General features: G+C 46.0%; 2 protein-coding genes and 1 long non-coding RNA gene across 15 annotated transcripts in view; 1 reads left to right on the plus strand and 2 right to left on the minus strand.

The window, feature by feature from the left end:
- RAP1GAP (RAP1 GTPase activating protein) overlaps positions 1-4,705 on the minus strand; it is a 62,254-nt gene extending 57,549 nt beyond the window's left edge. For 2 of the 4 annotated variants that reach the window (XM_073233352.1, XM_037000025.2), the window contains exon 1: positions 4,564-4,705. The gene's annotated coding sequence lies outside the window, so the exon portion shown is untranslated. Of the gene's footprint in view, positions 1-3,855; positions 3,959-4,563 lie in introns of those variants that run through there. The other 2 variants (XM_037000026.2, XM_017651156.3) reach the window with 2 other exon arrangements.
- Positions 4,706-5,983: 1,278 nt separating this feature from the next.
- On the plus strand, positions 5,984-11,345 carry LOC108391524 (uncharacterized). Its single transcript, XR_005056389.2, has 2 exons — positions 5,984-7,445; positions 8,138-11,345. It is a non-coding gene; the product is annotated as an uncharacterized lncRNA (long non-coding RNA).
- Positions 10,056-26,858, minus strand: part of USP48 (ubiquitin specific peptidase 48) — a 95,227-nt gene continuing 78,424 nt past the window's right edge. For 6 of the 10 annotated variants that reach the window (XM_073233359.1, XM_017651162.3, XM_017651159.3 and 3 more), the window contains 5 exons: positions 24,351-24,506; positions 18,511-18,636; positions 16,813-16,861; positions 14,561-14,587; positions 12,970-13,505 (listed from right to left, as the gene is read on the minus strand). In XM_073233359.1, coding sequence (XP_073089460.1) covers positions 13,483-13,505; positions 14,561-14,587; positions 16,813-16,861; positions 18,511-18,636; positions 24,351-24,506 — 381 coding nt within the window. In that variant the 3' untranslated portion in view covers positions 12,970-13,482. Of the gene's footprint in view, positions 13,506-14,560; positions 14,588-16,812; positions 16,862-18,510; positions 18,637-24,350; positions 24,507-26,858 lie in introns of all 10 variants that reach the window. The other 4 variants (XM_073233358.1, XM_073233357.1, XM_017651161.3 and 1 more) reach the window with 2 other exon arrangements.

Raw genomic sequence — 26,858 nt, forward strand, 5'->3', positions numbered from 1 at the left:
ATGGCTGCCCACAGAAGGCTCAGCCAATCCCTCCATTGGTTTTCCCTTTGGCTTTCAAAGAAATACAACTCCTCAGCCTGGCATTCAAGGCCCTTAATAAACTGACTCTAACTCAACCCTACACACACCTTCCCTTGAAGCCAAACCGGTGCCCTGATCTGGACCTCACACTGTGGCCAGTCATGCCACCAGAAACACCTTTACTCCCCCTTTCACTTGCAACTCACAATCCCACCAGTAGCCACCGCTACTGTGTGCCAGACACTAACTTCTCAAAGGAAACTGCCCATCTCACATGATGAGAGAAACATGAAGTTATGGGGGAACTCTCCCACTACCCTAAAACAAAAACAGTGAAGAAAAGGCTCGTTTTTTCTTGCTGTAATAAAACATTTGAAGGTTTTGAAAAAAGATTTTGCTCCATGTTTTTCTGGTGTTTGTTCTTCCTTCTGTGCATTCATATATCTCTGAGAGCAGTTCTATGCTTTTTAAAGCAGCTTCCAGCCGCCGTATCTGATGTGCGCAAACAACACGCCCAGGTAGGCAGGCAAACAAGGGCTCATCAACGCTGTTCTATGGAAATGGAAATGAGGCACAGAGAACTTGTGCAGAGTCACACAGCAGAGACTGACTTACATTTCTGATGACTCCCAGCCCATCCCCTCTGAGTCCTCAACAAATGCCCATGACGAGCTGGGCACTGCCCTGGGTGGTAATTTCCTGCATTAGTCTTCTTACCCTTGAACAACCCCATGGTTGTTGTGGATGAGCCCCACTTTACAGATAAAGAAGCAGAGGCTCAGGGAGATGGAGTAACATACCCCAAGTTGTGCAGCTAGTCAGCAGTCAAGTCAGAATTTGAACTCAGGTCTCCTTTTTCCAAAAGGAGGGAGGTCCCATATTGGCAGAGGTATTTACTAGCAGAGTGGGCAAGTCACTTTACCTCTCTGAGCCTTACCTCCTCATCTGGGATGTGGCTGCAGTAACACTACACTGGGCTGTGGTAAGGGAGCAAAGGATCCCAGCTCATCTCTGTGCCGAAGTTCCTGGGATACACTCTCAATAAATGCTTAGTGAGTATGCAGACAAGACCCTACCACTGTGCCAGCCTGCAGCAGGGGCATCACAGGCTTGGCCCCTTCCTTCTGGCATGGAAGGCTGGGACCCCATTCTAGGGAGTCTTCCCACCTGCACCCCTCTCCCTCTTCTCCTTTCCTCCTCTCTGAGTCACTCCCGGCAAGTTCCAGTCTTAGCCCTGAAAATAAAACACATTTTGGGGAATAAACACCCCCCACAGATGTCCCCTATAGGGGCAGCTCCCTTTGGATGCCCTCTGTTGACCCCAGGGAGGCCGCCCCAGAAGCCCCAGTGCTGGTAACACCTGCTTTACCTAGTGTGGACCTAGAGTTTCAACCTGTGCAAAGTCCTCAGCCAGGGCCCTCCTCTTGCCCCATGATGCTCAGCAGAGCCCAGCTTCCTTTCCTCACTGGCACAGGGCCGCTACCTCACACCTCACACTCCCTACGCAGACTGAGCTGCCTCCCAGAGCTGGAGATGGGCCCAGGAAGGGGGTGATTTCCCAGGCCACACAGCCAGCAAGACACAGGGCCAGGCCTGGACCCGGAACCAGCACTCCGGCAAACCTGGAGGAGTGCCCGTGTGAGAGTGCCAAAGCCCCTCACTGGCCCCTACCCAGCATCAGCTGGCCTTGAAGACATCATCTCAGCCCACAAAAGCACCTTGGCCATTGCTTCTCAGACAGGCCAGCCTCTCAGAGGGACAGTCAGGATGCCAAGGTCCAGCCTGGCAGGGGTTCTGCCAGGTGAGAAGCTAAGCAGAGGAGAACTTGGAGGACTCCCCGCCCTTCACCCCAGCTGGCCCCCAGCCTTGCTGGAAGGGCAAAGCAGAAACCAGGACTTGGCAAGGCTTCCTGGCAAAAGAAAGGGAACCCCAGGGCTGCTTGGAGCCTGGAATGGGGGACATCCTGTCTTGGGAGGCACCTGTGGAACGAGTGGCACTTTCAGGGACAGCAAAGGAGCAGCCTAGGTGAGAGGCTCTGGGTAACCTGGCAGGCGTGCATGTGGTGCAAGGAGGAGAGGAGGGTCCATGGAGGGGGACACACCGGGCAGTATCCCAGTATTCTTAAGGTTAGTCAAACCAGGTTCATGTGAAACATTAAGGAGGGAAAAGGTGAGGCTTTGCTGGGGGTGGGGGCCTCTGCCACCCCCTCCTGGGGTGACAGGGAGTTCACACCCCACATGCAGGAAGCTAATGTAATGCGTGCATGTGTGCACCCGTGGAGGCCTGGGTGTGGGTGGGTGCGTGTGCCTCTCTACCAGGTTAACTTTTAGCGTGTGGGGCTTTCACGTGCTCTTTCCTGCATGCACATGTATCATGTGTACCCTGGAGGAGATAATGAAAGCAGGTGTCAGCCTCACAAGGGCTTTGCGGAAGGCTCTTCTTGCTGACAGCAACCTCCATCTTTGTGTACAGCACGTCTGGATGGCGTGTCCCTCCGTGTTTGTGATGTTGGTCTGAGTTGGAGGTGGGAAATGGTCTGGCTGTGCCTGTGTTCCTGTGTCTGGGTCTCAGGGTATTTGTGAGTCCAACTGTGTTTGCGTCTGTGTCTGGCTGTGCACGAGTCTCCGTTGTTTGTGCAGCATGTGTAGCTGCTCGGTGGCTTCTGACAGCCAGGACAAAGGCCTTCATAGATGGACAGGTGGTGTGGAAGACACTCCTGCTCCGGGAGTCCTCAAAGGGCCTCTCGGTGCTGGAACACGACAGCAGGACAGGGGGCGGGGCTGGGAGAGAGCAGAAGAGAGGGCCCTGGCCCAAGGAAGGCGTTGCTGGGAAAGTCTCAGGGTGGGAGCCGCATCACAGCTGTGGGAAGGGGGCACCACACCAGTGAGCACAGGGCTCTGGGAGGGGGGGGTAGGTGTGAGTTCTGGACCGTGAAGAAAGGTGGAGGGTTCTCAACATCACCCGGCTGCCCCACCTCCATCCAGACGCACCCCAGCTCCCAGGAGCCCAAGGGAGATACCCTGCGGACCACCCCAGCAGTCATAACTTTCCCTCTTCCCACTGCTGTGGAGATACGCCTGGGTCAGGAGTCAGAGAACTGATTCTAGCCCAGGCAGAGGGTGACTCAGTGACCTTGGGAAGTTTATTTTGCCTCTCTGAACCTCACGTTCCTTGTTCCTCATTGGTGCAATGGAGACCTCAGGACCCTGCCTTGACATGTGGCTGTGAATGGGGAAGGTGCTTGAGCCACTCGAGGATTAGCTGTTACCTGAAACCCTTTCCAAGGCTCTTAAGGTGCCCCTCTGCTTCCCCAGACACGGCTCAGAGCAAGATTCAGGCCCTGGTTAGAGGAATGGGGGGATCTCAGGAGCCAGCTGGGCATGGCCAGCACTTCCCCAACTTGGCTTCTTTCCTTTCCTGGTTCAGGGGCACCTCTGGCCTGTAAGGCCTCTCCTTACTAGGAAGCTTAGGGCTCCCTCCTCCCAGCATCTTCTTCCAGACATCCTGGGGAAGGACAGACCACTGCCCTGCGGCAGAGTGGGCTAAGAGCTGGGGACCCAGCTCCCTTTTGGGAGGAAATACCTCTTTACTTCATTTCCCCTCTGCCTTTTTCTCCAGCTCTGTCCTGACCCAGCTTTTCTCAGAGCCCCTCCTGCTGGCCCCTGACTTTGGTGAGGGAGGGGAATGGAGCACGGGGACAGATGCCAATGTGCCATGTGTGAGGTATGGGGTGTCCTCCTTGCTTCCACCCCTGGGGCCGGGCTATGACCTCAACAAGTACTCGGGGTCAGGCGCAGGTCGAGGGTCTAACTACCCCGGAGGGAAGGCGCTCACCTCCTGAGCTGGAACGTGTGGGTGTTAACGCACAAGGTGTCTTCCCCAAGCCCCAGGCGGCCCCATGGCTGGCACGGAAGCGCCTGCAGGGCGCGAGGACCGCCCTGTGGATTCCCACCGAGTCCTCAGATCCTGCGGAGCCAGGGGAGGCGACGAGGGGGCGCCCGACTGCGTGATGCGAGTGCCCTGCTCCGCAGCGGGTCAGGGACAGGGGGCGGGGGACTGAGCTCCGTCTCTGAGGAAGCAAGGACATCACAGCCCTCTCAGCTCAGGGTCTTTGGACCTGAGGACCCCCACTTTCCTCCTCTGAGGACCGGAGCGCCTCCTCCTGGGGGGTGTTGGGGCCACGGCCTCTCCCCTGAGATCGAGGGAACGCGCCCACTTCTCCACATTCGCTCCTCTGAACCCGAGGCGCCCCTCCCCCGGGAGAGCGCAGGACGGGACTCCCCGCCAAGCAGGGGGGTGGGACCGAGCCCCTCGCTGCGGCCTGCAGCAGCCCCCGGCGGCGGGGGTTCCAGCGGCTCGGCCCGGGCCTCCCGCCGCGCGGCCTGCCAGCCTGCGCCCCTCCCGCCGGCGCCGGGGACCCGGCTGCCCGCCGCGGTCCCCAGCCTCCCGCCCGCACAGGGTCGCGGCTGCGGCCGAATGGAGCCCGGGGCGCCTCTGTCTCTTCCCCTTCCCAGGGCCGCAGCCCGGGCCGGGCGGACTCACCCGCGGGCCTGGGCCGAGGGCGTTCTGGGCTCGGCGTTCCTGTGCCCGCGGCAGCCGCTGCAGCTCTGCTCGGACGCGGCTCCTCGTCCGCCGCCGCCGCCGCCGCCGCCGCAGCTCGGGGGTGGGGGGCGTCACGTGACCGCGGAGCGCTCCTCCCCGGCGCCGCTCCCCCAGTCACTGCGGAGCCGCTAGAGCGGGTAGGGGCGGGCCCGCCGGCCCGCCGCCCCTCGCAACAGGTCTGCTTTTCACAGGTGGGGAAACTGAGAGCCAGAGGGCAAGGACTGCCTCGAAGATACACCTCTAGACTCATCTGCAAGGGGGAGGAACAACTTCTGGGACAGCGTGGGGCAAGGGGAGAGCGGGAGCCAGACGCTAGGCTCCCACGCCCCGCGCGCTGCAGGGCCGGGAGTGGGGGAAAGGCGCCCGGGCTTAGCTGGGCGAGGAGGTTGCGCTTCGGCTGCCCGTCCTCCCATAGGTCCCGGGGTGACCCACCCCGCAGCGCTTGGCGGCTCTCGGACACCCTGCCGGCCGGACAGCTTGCTCCCCCATCCAAGCCTAACAGGCGAAGGGGTCGTGGGTGGGAGCGGCGAGCCTGGGGCCAAGCTCTAAAGATGGGGAGGGAAGGCAGCAGCGGGGCGGTGGAGTGAGGACAAGATCTTAAAACCCAGGCAGGAAGGGGCCTCAGAGATCACCTTAGTCTGACCTCTGAGGCCTGGAGGGGAAGAGACCTGCCCGAGGTCGCATGCAGCTCAGCTGCAGTTGCACCGCGCCACAGACACCTGGACGGCTCCTGGGCGCCACTCCCCGCTGAGGGGACCAGGGTTGTATCACACACCTCTGTTCTCCGCTGGGCTCCCCTCCAAGGGACAACCCTGGATAAATCAAGGAAAGGAAACGGGCAGTGTGTCTACAAGGCCAGAGCTATGGGGGACAACAGGTGAGGGTATGCTTGGTGACCCCAAGACCATAGCTCCAAGTCACATGGCGCATTGTCAGAGGGGATCTTTGAGACCTCTGGATCTCACCCTCTTGCTCTAGTAATTGGGGAAACTGAGGTTGCAGGGCCGGTAGACTCCATCTCATCGACCACTTAGATTTAGTGCATGAACACAGGACCCTTCAAGGTCAGTGAGTCCAAAAGGCCCACTTCGCAGAGAGAACTTAGGGAGGACTCAAGTCTTGTATTCATCTATTCAGCACATTTACTGAGTACCTGCTGTGTGCTTAACAAGTGACTGTGGGTTCCACCTCCCCCGTTTCCCAGCCACAGGGACTGCATTTCATTAAGGAGATCTGGGGCCTTCAGAAACCCTTACATCAATCACCCTCTGGACAATCTGAGACAAGCAGACCCCTGAGTTTTCAGTCACATGGGGACTGGGACCAGGGCCATGTTTCCCCATCAACTCTCACCCCAATCAAGAAGAGATTGGAGTTAAGGGGGAATAGGAGGTCATGGATATGCATCACCTTCATCCCACCCCAACCAATGTGAAAAGGCCAAGGGCAAGTGGGGATCGGGCACCCCCTCTTTCTAGTCCTGTGTCAAGTAAGCTCTCCTTCCTGCAAGCACACACCAACCCAACCCCCAACCCCTACTCCAGAATATCTCAAACTTCTAGGACCAAAGGAAGGGCCAAATCCTGATTCAGCGGGTCTGAGGCACGAGCTCCTGCGTTTCTGGTAAAGCTTTGTGGTGTTGCTGGTCCTGTCTGGGCCCAACCCTACTCCTAGGGCCCTCTGATTTCCTGCCTAGCATCAGGCTTGGGCCTGGGTCCTTCTCAGGATGCCCTAGGGCTAGAGTTGGTTGAAGCTGTAGTAAGAGGGAAGAAGTTGTACAAGGTTGGCCAAGGCACTTCCGGGACAATGCTGCAGAAGCAATATCGTGGTTTAGCAATTGCCCCAGACAGGTGTGTTCTATAGGGCTGGTCCTGGGAGATGCTGGGTGAAATAAAATCCTGTTTGGGAAAGGCTGGCTGAAAGCCAAAAGACCTTCCAGGGCAGCCTGTGGCAGAGGTGGGCTCACATAATTCAGGAAGGACACACAAATTCCAGGGTTTTCTGAAGCACCACATCTCCTCCCATCCCTTGGCTTTTTTGTATGCTGGGCCAGATGGATCCTTTAATTCAATTCCAGTCACAATCCCAGGGCCTCATCCTGCTATCCAACTTCTCCCCCAAAGGGCCCTCTCCTCCACACCATTGAACAGAGACCATGGATAGGCTCCCTACTCTGGCCGTGCCATTCCAGACCGTGACTGGATGCAAAGGTGCCCCCACCAGAGCCACAGCAAGGGGGCAAACCGAGGCAGTGGTGGTGTGGAACTAAGTGAGGAGTTGCAGCCGTGACTGTTCCTGGTCTGGACGGGCAGACTCCAAGGTCCTTAAGGGCGTAAGGTCCTGCTGGCACCAGGGGACTGACTGGCTGAGCAGGCCAAAGAATGCTCATCTGTGCCAGGCTTCCCTATTCCTTGTTTATAATCAAGGAGCTTTTCGATTATAGCATTTTCCTCTTTACAGAAAACCTCAATGCTAGAGGCTTATAATCTCTAGCGTGTCCTAGGGGGCACCATCTTGAGACTGTCAGGGCCCCTGGGGAGAAGGCAACACGTGCAGGAGGGGGCTGGGCACAGCGCCTGGCATGGAGCCTGGGTACTGAAGGGAAGACTGGACAAAGGCCCTGAGCTTTGCTTCCCCTGCCCTATTTCAATCCAAACCACTCAAGACTGACCGCTCATGCATGGCTGCCTCCAGGCACAAGCCTTTCTTTTTCAAATACTTCATGTATTACAACCTAGCTACCACCCCTGCCCTCCCAACTGCTGAAAAACGAAAGCTGTCTTCAAAAAACCTGACATCTAAGAAGCCTGGAGAATGAAAATGTGAGTGGCACAACAGTAAACTTAGAATACTGCACAAGAGCATCCTAAAATGGGAATGATGCCTCTTGGAAATAACTCTTGGAAATTCGCCCACCCCCATCTAGCCAGATCATGGGGGAGAAGAGTAGAGTCAGGGACTGCCCAGTAGAAAATGAAAGGGGAGAAAACTCAGAAGTGGTGAGTCCCCAAGGTGTGCTGTCTGTGTGAGCACTGAGGTCTGGGAGGGGCCAGTAAAGAACAGTGGCCGGGAGAAGAGAGTCAGTCCACACCAGGGAGAACGAGACAGGAGGAGCAGCAAGCTAGTGCTGGGGCCTCTGTCAGGGACGGACCTCCCTGTCTGGGTAAGGTTGCCTCGCTGATGCTAGAGATGAGGCAGAGGGGGGACCCTCTTGGATCACGTATGTGGTCAGAAGTCCCCGTTCTGGAGACAAGCCCAAAGGTGGTGACAGACCTGGTCATACCAAAGTAATAGAAAGCTCATTCCGGGGTTCTTGCTGTCACAGAAGAGTTTTTAATGGATCTTTAAGTGTTCATTTTTCCTTGCTGAGAGCTTGTTATGTGGCACACTGTGGGATACAGTGATAAATATAATGGCCAGAGCCCCTGCCCTCAGGGAGCTAAAGCAGGGAGCTAGAGCAGTCTAGAGCAGTCTAGCACTAATTAGGCTGATTCACTTTCTGGGTTTAGTGCAGTTTCAGGTGCAGACAGGATCCAGCCCAGCCCTAACCCTGGCTTTCAAGTAACAATGAAACAAGACAATTCACTCTAGTTAGAGAATTCTAGAGTCTAGCTTAGCCTCTTTCATCCAAAGAACCAGTGCATGCTACAGATGGGAAAGATGCAGCCAAACGACATAACCGAACAGGCGACTCACAGACTGGTAAGTCCACAGAGGCTTATAATTGGATGACTTTCCAAATGCACTACCCAGAGCTTCCCCAAGGGAGTGTGTGGGTGTGGGAATGGAGCTGATGAGGCCCCACCATCTCCCTCCACCTAGTTCACGTTTGACAACTTCTACACATCTTCCTTTTAGGGGGAACACTGAGGCCAAAGGGAAACACACCTGTCCAGGATCATGAAATGAGCTGGTAGCAGTTTAGTGCTCCCCCAGTTACAAATATACCAGAAGATAAACGCGGGGAAGGGAGCGCCAAGACACTCATGTGCAGAGGTCAATGTGCCAGCGGGCAATGATTCAACCCAGGCAGCGGCTGCCTAGGCCTTCTGGTTTCCCTGGGGTGTGTCCCCCACTTCCTGTGGCCCAGGCCTGCCTAGCCTGGCAGCACTAAGCAGATCTGGAATTCAAGCTGCCGTCCCAGCTGCTGTTAGAAGCCTGGCTCCCTCCCTAACTGGGAGCAATTTCACTTCAAAGGCCCCTGCCTACATAGTCTCAGCCAAGTTCTTGAAAGCAGTTTTTCCCTTGAAGCACGTTGGGGGGAAAATGGATGATGCCCTCTGTTTGAGATCAATACAGTAATTATGTTGGACAAGCTCTTAGGAGTAACTTCACGGGGGAATTCAGCCTCACGAATGAGAAAGTGGGAAAATACAGCATGAGTAGAGCCAGCGTGTCACTTGTGCGATGCAGGCCATGCAGCGGCAGGATCCAGTTCCTTTGGGACCGCGGTCGTGCCTCCGCTTGGCGGGACACAGCAAAGGCTCAGTCCTGTAATGAGCTGGTGCAGGTGCCAATTCTCACTAGAAGAGGTCAGAGAACTCTTTGACGAGTCATGGGACACCTTCTGCCATCTCCTTCTCTCCCAAATCTCATGAAGCTCAGAAATCTTACCATCTGAAAATATCACCAACTTGTCTAAAATGTATGCATTAAAAAAAAGGTAATGAATGTGAGATGGTTAGCAGTATGCTATATAATACTTTGATAAAACTGGTCCTGTGGTTTATTTGTTAGGGAAGGGGAGCACAAGAAACAGTTCCAAGAACCATACTCACTAAATCTCAAGAGGTAAATAAACAACGGAACACATGATTCTCCAATCAGGAAGTAGTCTGACTGGTCAATCTTCTGTATCGCTCCCTGCTGCCTGGTGCCTGCACGGCTCTGCCTCCAAGGCTCTCAGCACCTGTTCCCGACGTTCTTGGCAGTGACAATCAAAACACTGGAAGCTGCCCCTCTAGGGCAGGACCTGCCCATCACAAAGACATAAATATTCAACACGCATTCTGAACATGTTTCAAATATCTCTCCTCATGACCCTGCAAATAAACACAGAATCAAGGTGGCTTAGTTTGGCCATTAGCTTCATTTTCCTTACATGCCAAGAGGAAAGATTTATGTAACAGGATGACTGAACACTTGTCCAGGCATCATTTTAGCTCTAAGGGCTTCCAACATTATTAGGTAGGCTCTCAAGTTCTCAGAGAAGGGGTTCCAGGTTATTTGGCTATGTGGTTACCTCTTTGTGAAGACTTGCAGAAAAGAAGATTCCACAGCGTTTTCTCACACAGACAGTCTATTATAAACCACAGGGCATTTTACCCCAACACTACTTATTACTGCTTGAGCCTTGGTGTGGGAGGGTAAAAAAGGCAGCAAGTACTGCCCTGCTCTCAGATAGGGAAACTACGACAAAGCAAAATGACTTCTGAGTTATAAGGTAGATGGTGAAATGACCTGGAACACAGGTGAGCCAGCTTCCCAAACCTGCCCTTTCAACACTCACCTGCACATGCCATGTGCTATCTGAACAACCAGCAAAACTCCTTAGCTCAACTCACTCAACAGCCATTTAAAAAAAAAACAAGGGTTTGGGATGTATGGGTTGGAAAGGTTTTCTATCTCCCTAGTAGACCTTCCCCAGCTCAAGAGGACTTGGCACAATGCTGTTGCTCAGTGAAACATGTCAGTCAAGGTGTTACCACATCACATGTTCATATAAATTTTAATGAAAAAAGGAGCCCCTTGTTGGCAAGCAAATCCTCAGATGGTATCGGTGTCCACACAATGTCTGGGGTTTGGGGATGGTGAACTGCTAGCTTTCGTAATCAGAAATTCAACTGGTGACAAAGCCCTGCACCTCATGGTGCGGGTGTGCACAGGGTACTGGCAAAGGGGTGAGAATCTTTCTATGAAAATGCTGTTTCTTTCACTGGACTGAACTCTGTGCACAGTCGCCTATAACACCAACTAACTAACATCAAGATGCCGAAGAGAAAGGATGTGATACTCCTCGCTGATTCTGTAATGGGAAAGACAGGCTTTAATGCTCATTTCACTTCTGTGGTTTGTTTAGACAGAGATAAATCATCCTTTGCCTATATAAACTGGGTTATTCAATCCCAGCATTAGTTTTAAATATTAACCAGGGTCTGACCAAGTCCATGACCACACAGATCAACCAACTGAACATTTAAAGTGACACAAAAATTCACTCTGATGATGATTCCATGGAAATAAAAGGACACTCATTTCTTTTTAATTTTGCAGAAAGGTAACAGTAATTTTAAATGACAAAGTTCACTAATGCACACAAAGATACTTATTCCCCCAGGGAATGAGGACATCTAATTGGCAACCTGTATTTCAGGTAATTGCAACAAAGTGTATACCAGCATGGTATGTTGTATACATTAGTTTGGGATTAAGGAATGGTCAGAAATAGGAGGGAAAACCTTAAGCTTCATAATACCAGGAGACTGATCTAATATAAAAAGAAGTACACTGGTGTGACATAAAAAAAACCCCGGAGTCTGCCCTTCAATGCAGTCACAGCCCAGGAAACAATGGTCTCTATTTGCAAATACAAAGAATTCAGTTTTAGGTTATTAACACCTTGTACCTGATACCCCTGTACAAAGCACTGGAGGTGGCAGTGCAAAGCCACTAATACATGTATATACTTCTTCGTAAGTGCTTACTGTCAGTGAGAAGCAGGTCCCAGCCCAAGGCTCCTCAACTTCTAAGAGGAGAAGAACAGCTTGTGGATGTAGATTCCAATTCATTGAGTCCGAGGCCTGAGCTTGCACTTCTAATAAAGCTTCACACCTCTCCTGGTGCTTGGGGGCCACAGATGACATTTTGAGTAGCACTGGCAGAACCAGGGAAGTTGTCAGGGCAGGAAGAAAATAACTGCTGGGCTGAAGACAGACTCCTAGGAGCATCACCTGCTGAGGATGCTGGGCCCAACCCACTCCCACTCCGGGGCAGAGTTATTAAAGGAGCCAGGACTGAAACTGGGTTACCAGCCTGAAGGACTTATAAAAATGGCTGTTTTGTACCATTCCAAATTTTAAAACTGTGACTGACAGCTAACTGGCGAAACAGAGCAGATTCCCTGAAAAGAACTTCCTTTAGCCACATAGCTTCTTTATTGTAGTGAAAAGCAAATGGCTACATCAGGCGCTATGTGAACCTGTACACAAGCCTTTACCCTGGGAATAAACAAGCTGCCTAGCGTGTTACTACTTTCATGCTCCAGTCTCATTTCCTTGGAGTAAAATAAAAGACTGAGATCTAAAAATCAGGATTTTAGCTGTCCATGATCTCAACTTTGAGTCCTTCCCCTGTGCCAACCTCAAGGCAGCAGCTGCTGGTTCCTAGGATGGTTGAGGGTCCTGCGTGCTGATCTCTCTCCCACACAGGTTCATTAAACAACCCTTCCCAACCTCCTCAGGGGCTGAGGACACTGCACACACACACACAGGGGAAATGCAAATAAGTTATAATTTTACCAAACAGCTGCGATTATTCTGATAAAAAAGAGCTATTCAAAAGGGATGCCGCCAAGGTTACTGGTCCTGAACATGAAACCTGGCCCCACCCCCATCCATTATTTAAGTTTAAATTTTCACAAGTGAGGGGAGCCTAGAAACCAAGGCTAAAAAAGGTGTTAGCAAAAGAGACGCCTGACTCAGCATCTCTGCCCCAAACATGTACACACATATCCAACAGCAGAAATAGTTAGAAATAAACTCCAGTCTTAAATTCCTTTAAAAAATCCTTCAACATTCTTAAGAATATTGCTTCCGGCATGTGTTGCTAATAACAACAATCCAGAACTGGATATAATGGCACACCTGATCCATACACTTTTTTTTGTTTTTTTTTAAACAAAGTGATCTAAGAGATCATTTCTGAGTAGTTTGGAAGAATGCTTTCAAAATGAGAGGCGTGATCCAAGAATGGTAGACTTAAAAGGATGGGAAGAATAAATTTTATAAAAATCTTTTATTATCCAAATGCATTTCAGTCCACTTTAACTTCTGATAAGGTAGTCAGAATTTTCAGAAGTGCAAGGTAAATGTGATTTCCCTCTTTTGAAGAGCAAAACTGAAGCAAGATGCTATCCCATATAATAAACATTCGCCATCCTTTCTGAAACGCACGGAAGCAAAGAGCCTTTGAAGCCGAAACTGAGACACAATCCCTTGCTCCTTGCAGAGACACGCAGATGCCCTCTCCCTTACCCAATACAAAGAGAGCCCACAGGGCCGTATGTAAGGTGGGTATACTGTGGCCGACACGGAGAGGACTCTCTGAAGACACTTTTCCACAAGTATGGCAAGTTCTTCACTTTCATGCTTTATTGAAAGGAAAATAGGAATCAAAGACAGGTATTGGTAAGCAGGTTATGTCTCTAAAGAATTACTTTCAGCTCAGAGCAGAACGTTGTCCCGTCTACTGTGATACAAATCCTTATGGACCAATGCATCTGGTATGGTCCATACCAGCAAGGAAATATAACAGAACTTTATTCCCTCCCATGACTATAAATCTCGTATGTAAACATGATTTACTGTTACTGCAACTAAACTCGTTCAATCTTTACTTGCCCCCTCCCCGCATCCCCCCTTAAATATAAAATTGGAAACATTTCCTTCAAGTCTGATGTCCTTCAGTGCAATCTGCTTTATTTGACATAAGGCATTTGGGACAGTCACTTTTGAATGGTTTTCTGCCTTTGGAAGAGTCATGGTATGGTTTAATTCTTAAATCCTTTTCTTTAATGCCCTAGCATGTCAAACTCCTCTTCCCTTCTGGTCTTTTCTTAGCAGTCAGCAAGTGTTCAAAAGATTAATGTCCAAGTAGACCAGTACCTGGGAAAAGAAACACATTCGGAGGTACAGTTGTGAACTAAAAATTAAGAGTTCATGTATTCCATCTGCCAAGAATGCATCATCAACAGGGAATATCCAATTTAATAAATGATCACAGCAGCCCTTTGACGTTGAACGATAAGAAAAAATATCAGCAGACTCCGGGCTTTCAGCTAAATCACATTTCTGTTGAAAGCCATGTGTTTCCTATGTGGTATCTTCATGCACATTAATCAGATTTTATCGATGCTTTCATTTGATGGCCAGTTTTCATAAAGAAATTTTTTGCTTTGTTTTATCTTGTTTTAACCACATCAGGAGTTTCTTTGTAGTGGTAACATGTAGACAGCAAAGCTGCATTGAGAGGAAGGCTTTCTTTAGGCAGGAGCTTTGCTAACTCATTTGCTTTAGCAAAGAACCCTTGGTATTTGATTCAAAATTCACTGCTTGACAAGCTCACAACCTGTCATGGACCTCTGGAGCAGGCCGAAAACAATCAAGATGGCATTAGTTAAATCTAAAGGTCAAAGGTCTGAAGTGGATGGATTTGTGATTATTGGTGTGCACAAACGATAGAGGCCAAGATGTAGTATAAGGCACTGCTGTGTTTCCATCTAAGTAACGCCTTAATTCTGAGTAATGAAACCTTTTCACAGAACCTGATGTAACTCAGCAAACTCTTCTCTAATTCTTATCAGTTACACACAAATTGTTGTGCTCTAAGATGGGAACTGTTAGGAGGAACTGGGAAAAGGTTAAATATAAATCTTGAAATGCCACTAGCTAATTCCCCATCCTCCTCCCCGAAATGAGAAAGAAGAAACAGAGTGGACATCTGGCAGTAGGTACTTCAGGCACACAGACCCTTTCTGAGGCCTGAGTGCTGAAAAAGATAATGAAGAAGCTTGAATAAAAAATGCTTTTAACTAAAATTAATTTCAGTCATGAGACTCAGATTGAATTAAATTTTAAAATCAAATTATAGTCTTCATTTAATAGAAAATTACAGTACAACTCTGACATTCATGAACAAAACATGACAAATGTTAACTTACCTTTAAACCCTTCTTCTGGCATACACACTGGGGGGAAAAAAAAGAATTCCAAATTGAAAAGATCGTCATGACAGACAGTAATAAGATCACTTCAATGCCTAAAGACAAAAAGTTTAAAATAACTTTTAATTACCTTACTCACCCATAACGATTACTTTTGAAGTTAGAGATGATAATAAGCAGATGACAATCTTTTTTTTTTTTTATCAAAGCAATAAACAACATATGTACCATTTAAAAAGTCAAATACTGGTATGAGGGTTGTCACTGGAGCCAACGCTTTGCACATGACAGACGCCCTGGAGCCACGTCTCTCCCTGTCCTCCTCCCATTCCCACACTCTAGAGGAGCCACTTAATTCTTGCAGCCGTTTCTTCTGGTCTTTATTTCTACATAACATGCTCGAATCGCTGTTTCTTAGTTTGAGGTATTATTTAGTAGCTTCCTCAGTGGAAGATAAAAATTTAGTTCTTCTACCCCTCTTAACATACCCCTGGCCCTCTATCCCATCCTCCTGACACAGTGGTATTTTTTGCTGTCAAGCATAATCTCCAGTGTTTACATTATTTTTTACTCCATTAATCTTGCTCACAGCTGAACCTGATGTACCCCGGTTATGTTTCTTGTCTGGCATGACTTTCTTATCTTTCCGGGGTTGGTAACTGCTTTCTTATCTAGGTTCTCATTTTCTCAGTACCATCTCCTCTTCAAGTACAAATTTTTGAAGACCTGTAGACCTCAGGACACTCATCTATCACTCCCACTTTTTCCTGTGGACATCCTCTGCCAAAGCCTGCAACCGCTCCAGTCTGGCCTGCGTGTGCCCGCCGCCTGCTGCAGAGCTTCTGTTCTGGAATCTCTCTTTACCACCCTCTGGAGTATCCTTAACTATGCTGGACGCTGATTTTTCTGGTTCCAGTGTTGCCTTTCTTGATTTACTTTTGATTAAGAAGAACACACCCTCCCATAGTATCTAAGCCAACAGTGCAAGAGTGATACGTTTTTTTTGAGGCCTCATCTGCATTCAAAGAGTACCAAGTGTGAGAGTGGAATAAAGTCTGTCTAGTTATGGAATTGAAGATTGGAACTCACTTTTCCTCAAAGTCTTGTGGGCACTGCTTCATTAGTTTGTCTTTCTGACTCTTCATTCTATGAATCTGGTTGGCTTTCCTCCCCTTTCTCTAGATGCTGTTAGAATCCCATTATTCCTAGATTTTCATTTACTGTATTGGGCTCTTGGTGCAATTATTTTTATTTTCATGAATTCTTTACTGTCCTCTGAATGCTCCTTTTATACAGGCCCTAGCTATTTGTTTGCTCTTTCTATTACTTACAACTTTTTAAGCTTTCTAATGCTTCCTGACATCTCTTTCCTCTGAGTTCCTTTCATTCAGTCTGTTGACTGACATCCTTCAGCTCTGCGTTCCTTCCTCAGCCATCTGGTGATCTGTGGCTGCCCAATTCTACCTACTTAAGTGTAAAGTACGAAAGAGATGCCTGAAAACTCTGCTCAGTGGGCACAGGAGGGCTTCAATGCTAGATACCTGGGAGACAAACAGCTTTTTGTAAAAAAAAAAAACAACAAAAAAAACCCTGGTAGGTTATTTTCTTGATTGGCCAGTTTCCTCAGAGCAGCACCACCTGCCTCCTGCACAGGAGGTAAGACAGGGACTCCCAGCATTTGAACAAAGAGTTGGGTGTGGTCTCCCCATTTGGTACGTAACAGGTCTCATTCTCAGCTTTCTCCAATTTCTCCAAAGACAGAGGCATACACATGGACTGCCCAGGTGGGGAAGGGGCACTGACACAGACGTTAAGGGAGGCACTTTGAGAATCTCCGGGATAGCGGCTTGTCTAACTGCTTCTTACAGTTTTCCAACGGAGTCTTCTGCTTTCAGGCTCGTGTTTCACTCCCACTTTGTTTCCCAGGGCTTCCAATCCTGTGTGCCTACCTGAAGCTTTGCTGTTTGCATTAGCTTTGCTCTTCTTGGCCTCCTCTATCTGCAGGCTTACATTTCCTTCAGTTTCCTCAAGTCAGCTAAATAATTACTACTCTCTGCTTTCCATTTTCCACATTTTTGAAGGTACCTTTCTCTCTGTTTCTAGGATCGTTTAAGATAAGATTCTACCTTAACATGCAGAAGCATTTTTCAAGGTTAAAAATAAAAGCATTGTAGACTAAACCTTCAAATCTATTCATTCTACCTCCTAACAAGTTAATCACCAAATTCCTAAAATAAAGTTGTCTTTACCTTGCATGACATCATCCATTGCAGCATAATCTGCAATTGGTTCATCAGCCTAGAAAACAAATGAAGACAATTCAAAACCAGAAGGGAATGGTGGGCCAGGAGGAGGAGCATGCCAGATACCCATTACACTGAAGTCTGGGCCAGGAGTTGACAACTGTATTGCTACAGGACACAGCACTGTCCAGCAGAGAACCGGGTTCAGGCCACAGCCTGCCATGTCCAGGATTAACAAAGGATGTCCTGCCAGTGGTGGTTCCTGACTCATCATCCCAAAACCTGTATGTTGTATGTGACATTACTTTCCTGCTCCTAAGAACACCTTTAGATCTGGAAATGTTTAGATATTCTGTAGTTACTAAATGTTGATTTATTAATGTGAGTTAAGATGCTGGTGGTGACAGTGAGTTGAATAGAAATAAAGTCAGACTGGTCTTCTAAAAATACCAATTAGATTAAAAATACATTTTTGTCTTCTCACCACCAAGAACAAATGACCCATATCCTTTTTAGGGCAGCAGTTAGCATTGAGTCCAAGCTTATGGTGGGACAGACTGCAAAGGCAAAGAGGCCAACAATCAGCATGGGCTCTAGTTGCCCATCTGAAGTACAGACCCGTTAATAATATAGGCTATTGCTAGGATTTTAGACAGAGTCCTTAGGATTCAGCAACTCGATAGGTTTTCAAAGTAAGTCCACAGCCTATATTCAAGAAAAGCAAAAAGTAAACAGAGGGAGGTGATACATGATGGGATTGTGTGTGTGTGTGTGTGTGCAGATATGGGTAGGCTTCACCATTCCTAGGGCCTAACTTTATCTTCCCAGAATTGAGGCCAGAGGGTACGAAAAGCATCCATTTCACAGTTCTAAAACCTGCCAAATATTCTGCCACATGATGCAGTGGTTTCTGACATGGTGGGGATGCTTCTGGACACCAAGAAACAAAAGCAAATCGAAGGCCCGTTAGGAGGGTAGATGGGGCTGATGAGGCTGTTTCACATGATTCTTTTTCTTTGACAGTTTCTCAGAAGATCCTATTTATTTTAAATTGGAATGAAGTTGATACAGAGTATTATATTGGTTTTTCAGATGTGCAGCATAATGACTCAATCATTACATGTATTACTAGATGCTTGCCACGGTAGTGCGGTCACCCCAAGATACTACAGCACTGTTGCTTACATTCTGTATGCTGTACTTCAGCAGCCCCTACGTTCTACAACACCTTCCACCTTTCTTAAATCCACTCTAACCAAAACCAGTTTCCACATCCTGGACAAGAATACCATCAAGCCAACAGAGGTACTTTGACTGTTGTGGCCAAGCCTTGTGTCTTAACGTTTTGTTTCCTAACTTGACTGACTGGTGCTTTTGACCCAAGAGGAAAGGAGGGGATGCTTTAATTGCAGAGGTATGCTGAAGTAACTCTAATGATCTGCAAGTTAGGAGGCTAAATATGGATCTATATTTTTAGCAAAAATTATGAAAACTCCACAAGACTCAAGGATGTTGTGACCTCCTCTAAGCCCCTTGTGGCTCAGAGAGAGCTAGAGAGGCCAGAGGACAGCAAAAGCTCACAGCAGGCAATTACTACCCTGCCAAAGACCCAAGGTGGCCAGAATGCCACCACCGCACACAGTTTACACGTGTGTGTCTATCATTAGAGCCTTCTGGAATTTCTCATAAGGAGCTGTCACCTACCTTTAACAAAATGACAGATTCAGGAATGACTCCAAGGGTGCCGAGGGTGGCACAGTCATCGCTTAAAATCTTTCCATCAATTGACAGATTCTGGTCAAAAGGAGCAACTGAAAACGCATGCATGATCTGTGCCAACATAAAAGAAACAGAGTTTATATAAACATTAATGAGACTTACACCCTAACCAAATAAAGAATGCATAGATTCTTTAAAAAAAAAATAGTTCGGGGTACAAAAGAGACTACTGTTTGTAACTCAGCCCACTTGTTATATTCCTACTGAGATTATAATCCCGATATATCTGGAAACATCCTTAGGAGGCCTGGTAGAGAATTAGGGAATAATTAAACCCACAGATCCTTTTGTTCTGCACCTTACCACCTCTCCAAGGGCGGGAGTGTGGGGAAATCAAAGGAGCAGAAGGCTGACAGCTTTTCTGCTTATAAAGCTTGGGCAAGGCCATTAATGCCACTCCCATCATGTCTAGGTAATCAAGTCCAAATTCTTTCATAAGACTATCTTTAATTTCAGCTGAAAACTACTTTAACTCTTCTTCCTTCTGCTTTGATTCCATCAGCAAGCAGCCTGGACTACATTCAGCTCTTGGGACTAAAGTCTTTCCTCTCAGAACCCAAATATAGGCACACCTTGTTTTACTGTGTTTGCCAGATACTGAGCTTTTTTTTTTTTTTATAAATCGAAAGTTTGGGGCAACCATGCACACCCGCAAGCCTACTGGTGCCATTTTCCCAACAGTATTTGTTCACCTTGTGTCTCTGTGTCACATTTTGGTAAATTTTACAGTTATTTCAAACTTGTCATTACCATTGTATTTATTATGGTCACCTGTGATTTTCTGATGCTTCTATTACAATGGGGTGGGCAGGCAGGTGCCACCAACTGCACCCATATAAAATGGCGAACCTGGCTAATGCATGTGTGAGTTCTGACTGCTCTACTGACCACTATCTCCCTACTTTCTCCCTCCCCTTGGGACTCCCTATTCCCTGAGACACCACAATACTGAGATTCAGTTAATAACCCTACCAGGCCTTTAAGCACTCAAGTGAGAGGAAGAGCTGCATGTTCTGTTACTTCAAATTAAAAACTAGAAATGACGAAGCTCAGCGAGGAAGGCATGTTAAAAGCTGAGACGGGCTAAAAGTTAGGCCTCTTGGGGCAAAGTGGGTAGCCAAGTTGTGAATGCACAGGAAATGTTCTTGAAGGAAACGGAAAGTGCTACTCCAGGGAACATGTGAATGGTAAGAAAGAGAAACAGCCTTTCTGCTGATATGGAGAAAGCTGCAGTTGTCCAGAGAGAAGATCAAACCAGCCACAACATTCTCTTAAACCAAAGCCTAGTCCAGAGCAAGGCCCCAAATCGCTTCACTTCTATAAAGGCTGACAGAGGTGAGGGAGCTGCAGAGAAAAGCTGGAAGCTAGCAGAGGTTGGTTCATGAGGCTTAGGGAAAAAGCAGCCATGACCATGTCAGGCAAGTGCAGGTGGAACAGCAAGTACTGGGGGGGAAGCTGCAGCAAGTTCTCCAGAAGATCCAGCTGAGATTATTAATGAGTAGATTTTCAATATAGACAAAACAACCTTCTATTGGAAGAAGATGCCATCTAGGCCTTTCATAGCTAGGGAGGAGAAGCCAATGCCTGGCTTTAAAGCTTCAAAGCACAGGCTGATTCACTCTCTTGTTGGGGGCTAATGCAGCTGGTGACTTCAAATTGAAGCTAATGCTCATTTATCGTTCTGAAAATCCCAGGGCTCTTAAGAACTAGGCTAAATCTACTCTGCCTGTGCTCTATAAATGGAACAGCAAAGCCTGGATGACAGCACATCTGTTTACAATATGCTTTACTGAATATTTTAAGCCCAATGTTGAGACCTGCTGCTCAGAAAAAAATTTCTTTCAAAATATCATTGCTCAATGACAGGGCACCTGGTCACCCAAGAGCTCTGATGGAGGTGGACACTGAGATTAATGTTGTTTTTATGCCTGCTAACACACACCCGTTCTGCAGCCCATGCACCAGAGAGTCATTTCAACTTTCAAGTCTTGCTATTTAAAAAATATATTTTGTAAGGCTATAGCTGCCATAGACAGTCATTCCTCTGATGGATCTGGGCACAGTAAACTGAAAACCTTCTGCAAAGGAGTCACCATTCTAGTGGCCATCAAGAACATTCATGATTCATGGGAAGGGATCAAAATAACAATATTAACAGGAGTTTGGAAGAAGTCGATTCCAACCCTCATGGAGGGCTTTGAGGGGTTCAAGACTCCAGTGGAGGAAGTCACTGCAGATGTGGGGGAAACAGCAAGAGAACCAGAATTACAAGCGGAGCCTGAGGCTGTGACTGAACTGCCGCATCTCATGATGAAACTTGAACGGATGGGTTGTTGCTTCTTATGGATGAGCAAGGAATGTGGTTTCGTGAGATGGAATCTATTCCTAGTAGATGCTCTGAAGACTATTGAAATAACAATAAAGGATTTAGAATTATTACAGAACTTAGCTGATAAGGCAGTGGCAGGGTTTGAGACGACTGACTCCAATTTGAAAAGAAGTCCTACTAGGGGTGAAACGCTACCAAACAGCATTGCATGGAAGGAAAAGTCAACTGATTTGGCAAATTTCACTGCTGTCTTATTTTAAGAAATTGCCACAGCCACTGCAACCACCACCCTGAGCTGTTAGCAGCCGTGAGCATTGAGGCATCAAGACCCTCCACCAGCAAAAAGATTATGACTTGCTGAAAGCTCAGATGATGGTTAGCATTTTTTTGCAATAAAGTATTTTTAAATTAAGGTATGTGCCTTGTTTTTTAGACATAATACTCTCACACACCTAATAGACTAACAGGGTAGTGTAAACATAAGTATCACGTGCACTGAGAAACCAAAAAATTCATTTGACTTGCTATACTGCAGTGGTCTATAACCAAACCTGCAATCTCTCCAAGGTACACCCCTTATGAATCTCTTAAGAGTAGGAGCATGTACCCTACACTCAGAAAGACAACTATGCATATGTAAACATTTTTTCAAATTCAGAAAACTTATTTTTTATAATTTGTGAGTAGTAATTACCACTGGGAGGGGGAAGGAGGAGTTGGGCTCAGAGAGGCACACATATGTATCTTCAACGATATGTTCTAATTCTTAGCTTGGAGGGTGAGTTCAGAAGTATTCATTTTATTATGCTTCGTGACTTAGTTACATACTCAATAAATGTATCTAAATGCTCAGTTTCTTGTATCACCTGGTGAGGCTAGACAAACAACAAATACCTCTAGCCACGAGTGCCATCACTGAGGTGCTGAGGCTCATACTTTATATTTTGAACACACAGGCAAGGACATTTACGTAAGCAATTATTAAGAAGCTACCATGTGTTAAATACTGAGCTAGGTGGCTGGAACTACAGAAACGAATAATCCCACCTGGAGGGTTCTTAGGAGTGACAGCCAAAGTAGTGAAGATGGGGACAGAGAGTACACAGAGGGTCTAGGGGCGCTCAGGACCAGGGGCAGTCAGCTCCAGAACTAGAGGCCGGAGCAGGTTTTGTAGAAGCACTATGAAGAACGAACGGTGTTTGCTAGCAAGAAAACCATATTGCAGAATGAGGGCACAGGCCAATTACAGGCATGGAGGCCTTTGGTACAATAATACATAAAGTGCTCCCTAAGTGGCAGCAGAGTGCTCAAGCATCATTAACATCACACGGGTTTGATTTACAAAGGGCGCGCAGCATTCCTGATCTATAGAGCGCAACACCAGCAATGAAATCCTTGCCCCCAAAGGTGGGTAGCTGCACACTGCTAGCTATGGTACAGGGTGTGTGTGTGTGTGCATCAATCAGCAAATACAAGAGCCGTGGCTTCGGCTGCCAGCCGTTCAACCTCTGGACCAAAATTTCCTCCTTTCTATAGTAGGCAGTACCACCCACCACAGCCTATCTCTGGGAAAATGAAGTGACACAATTAAACACTGAGCATCTTCTGAGAAAAGAGGTAAATAAACTGTATTTAATTTATTTTTGGCATCATAGGTGATGAATTAATGATAATTAGGTGAATAAAGTTTCTTAAAATGTCAAGCAACTATAAATGGGTATGTCTAGAATAAAGTATTTACAGCGTTACAAAGACTGTCATCCTGTTAACTTGGAAATATAGTATCCCTAGAGGAAAGGTTCCATCAAACATAAAAATGTGTTACATGCTTTTTAGGGCATCATTCAGCAGCACCAACTTTGCACGGCACCAATGCCCGCTGCAAATTCCAATGCCGTCCAGGCTGCTAGGCAAAAAGGTCTCATCTAGTTAAGTTTTCAAAGCTACCAGCACTGAGCAGCGAGGGGAAATTACACTTCACTGCTCTTTCTTTTGCCTGCTTGGATCACAGTGGTCCCTGAGCAAGGGTGGGAAAGGAGAGAAAGGGCACTGCAAAGCAGCCTCCCAAGAAGAGCATATTTGGGGGTGGGGGATGGTTTCATCTCAACAGCTGCTGATTCTAACAACTCATCTGTGCGGGTAACCTGCTCCTAGAGAGAGGTTATTTCTGCTGACTTCTGATTTACCCTGCAAAAACGGTCGTCCATAACAAAGCAGCACACGCGTTTTAAATGTCTTTATCCACGGGGGCTCTTTTTGTAATTTAAAGGTTTTGAATGTGGAAGGTTTATCACCGACAGGCAGAGCACGGGTGACAGAAACAAGCTTTCTCAGATGTAAAAGGTACAGTAACAAACAGTAAAGATATTATGCCGACACGTTTTTTTCTTTTTTCAGAGCCATGGGTTCAACCAAGGGAAATACTGTTTCCAGGACAATCTGGAACACATAACACCCTCAAAGAAACCCTGTACTTATGCCTCAATTACAATGATAAGTATCAGCAGCAAGAAAAAAATGTATAACCAGTAAACTATGCCACATAAAATAGCAAAGAGGGAAATTTGGTTAACTTTTTGGATATGTATCAGTGACTTGAAACAGATTAAGGGCCAGATTTTTTTCATGGACATCTTGAATTTATCAGCCCCTTTTGCCTAAGTTTTGAGACATACTATTGGCATGTTCATTTATAGCACTTTAATATTGATACCAAAAAATAACAGTATCACAAAGCATTTTCATAACGCCTACACTACATTCACTGAACTGATTTGCAAAGCAATGCATGCTTTTGGAAGGGTGAAGAGGGAACGATCTAAAATGAATTTTGCAAAACTCAACTCTATAAAGAGAGGTAAAGGTAACTTTAAAATTCAACCAAACAGATTTATCTGACACTAAAAATATGTGATAAGAAGAATCTGACTCATCCAAATGGATAAACAATTACAAAGGTGCTATTTACCTCCCCTTAAATTTCACAGATCCTGGTAACAAGCTCAAATACTTACTAAGTGGTCAAAGAAAAACACACAACACCATACACTGAGCACAATTATCCTGGAACAACCTTCACATTTAACAAATTAAATGGCTCTCAATGTTTCTCATTATTGGAAAGCTACTCAGAATTCACTCACATTTTCAGAATCCAAAAACCACTTTCAACTTCACAGAAAGATTTCCCGGCTATTTTGAAAACTTAAGTCTTTTTAAAGAAAGAGTTACTTTAATTTGAGGGCCCTGCAGGCATTATTCTGAAATCAAAGAGGCCCTTTCTCAATGGCTTAATACTATGAGCAGATAGAGGTTTAAAAGGTCAACCCTGAAAGAAAACCGAGGCATATATAAACATGGGTGGAAAAGGTGGCATTCAGGACGGTCCTGTATGTAAGACCAGAGCATATTTTTTTAAATGCTGTATTTTCCTCACCTGAATTTTCAATTCTTTTAATGTTTGATTAGCAGAAACAAGAAGTGCTTTCTCACCACGAACTTTTCTATGTCGCATACTCCGCCGAATAACTTGCTTTTGATAGGCTATATAATTTTGGTGAGATATCTTTTGCCGCTTTGTTCCTCCATTGCTCTATAATATAAAGTTCCAAAACAAAGAAAGCACTGAAATTATCCAGTGTGACCCATGCTCATACAGTTCACAAAGGCAAGCAAAAGCAGTGTACTTATTGGTCCCTTAACCATGTGACATTCAGTGTCATTAATGAGTAGAAACTTGTCAGAGGTTCTTAGTAGGCTCACATAAAGTTGAAAAAAAAAGAAAAAGTTTGAGTGAAATAGACCTCTAACTGCATGTTAGGCTCCAGGATTTAAAGTAGTTATTATAAAAAGGCCATTTCAAAGCAAAATGTTAAGTCTGACCTTAAACCACAAAAGTGATAAACTGAAAAAGGTTAAAATTTAATTCATAAACAACCTGAATCCTAGTTTGTTCAGTGAAATGAAAGATAGTATTAAGATATCAAGTTTAGTTTAAAAACAAGTAAGACATTGTGCCTCTTCACAGAATCACAAAATATATAGCTGCCTATGAAATTACTCTTAAAAAAAAAAGTTAAACTTGAATCTAATCAAACATTTAGACAATTTACAGAAAATACAGGGAACAGAGGAATCAAAATCAAACAATCTACAGAAAATACAGGGACCAGAGAAATCAAAATCACTAACTTGATTTAATCAACAGCTTAAGAAAGCAATCAGTTGACTCCGGAATGTGAGACCATCTACAAGAAATCAAACTGAGCTCGTCAATGTCAAAGAGGAAAAGAAAGGGGGTGGGGAGGTAGGATAACTGTTATAGATGCTAACAGTCTAAAGTGATAAGAAACAATGCATACCTTGATTGCATGCTGGCTTGAGTGTGTCGGGGGGACTTATTTAAGACATATTTGGAATAGCTAGAGAAACATCAGTGTGGGTAAGAGGACACTGTCTTACATGCTGGTTTAAGTATTTAGAGGTGAAATGTCATCATGGACATGATTTACCTAAAGACAGTTCAACAAAATGTACAGGCATGAATATGGGCACTTAATACATACTAAACGAGTCCTAAGAAAAAAATAATAGAAAAGGACCAAATTTCTTTCTATACTATTCTTGTAAATACCTCATCAAGAGGTTAAAAGTCAAGATTATTCTGATAACCAGGCCAAGGAATGAAAGAAACAGGATTTTTTTTAAATGTTAGTCTCTGGTTTAATTACATCTGGATGAGGTAACCCCAGGCTCTGGCTCTGGTTTCCATAGTTGCCACTGAGTGTCAGCTGTGCACAAGCATAGTAGTTTAGGGGTCATTATGGATACAGATGCCACATATTCATTTAACAACAGAGCTCCAGAGATTTACAAAGCAGAGGAGGATCAGGATGCAAATACAGAAAAACATTTGCTCAGAGTGATGGCCAGTGGCGAGACTGACATAAGAAAGTTAAGTGAACATGGGAGTTTAAAAAAAAAAAAATCAAAGTTGGTTAAACATTTTTTTCAATCTCAGCTATTGAAAGAAAAGATAAAACTGGACCAAAATCCCACAATAAAGACTCTAAGGAAAAATACCTACAAAATAGAATTTTACTTTAGAAGTAAAAACACAGCCAAATAACAAAGGCCTGAGCATTAAACAAGATACATTTTGTAATGACTCTGATTTTACATGGATCTAAAAGCTTTTCCCAGAATTATTTTTTCAAAAAAAAAGCCACAGAATTTAAATCTAACTCATCTGACAAAAACCAGCCCACTGGTTTTAGAAGGCTTTCAATTACCTAAGTGATATCCAATACTGGGTGCATTATTAACCTAAATTGTAGATACTGTCAAAGGCAACGGAACTGGGTTTATCTAGCTTAGAGAAAAGAGGAAAGGGGATTTGTTCACCTCCATTAAGGACAAGTAGAAATGCACCATTTTCTATTATGGGATTTGAAACAGCAATTACAGAAGCTATCTATGTCCTGAAATACTGCAACGTATGATGAAGAAAAGGTTTGAGGTGGCTGACATTCTGAAAGGGCTTGACATTATTCTGGGGCTATCTACTCTTTCCATACACTTTTGAGATTTTATTGTGGGACAAAAAACACTCCAGAGTATTACAACACCCAAATAAGGAAAAGGAAGACAAGAAAATTATAAAGTAAAAAATTATAATTGCAATATAAAAAGCAATGTTTCCTAACATTCCCGATCATATTTGTAAATGTGAAATTTGTTGTCATCCACAACTGAGAAGAGTAATTCCACATCTACTTTTCAAAAATTTTGTGGTTATGACCACAATGAATAGAAGTAGACATTCAAAAGTTAGCTTCCGAAAAATCTACATTACTTGAAAATGTAAAGAATTTTCTAAATAACTCGGGTTGAAAAGCAAAGCTTGAAGTAACAGAACCTAAGGACAATAAGAACAGACATAACT

This window comes from Manis javanica, chromosome 4 (genome assembly GCF_040802235.1).
Source record: "Manis javanica isolate MJ-LG chromosome 4, MJ_LKY, whole genome shotgun sequence".
NCBI classification, from domain to species: Eukaryota; Metazoa; Chordata; class Mammalia; order Pholidota; family Manidae; genus Manis; species Manis javanica.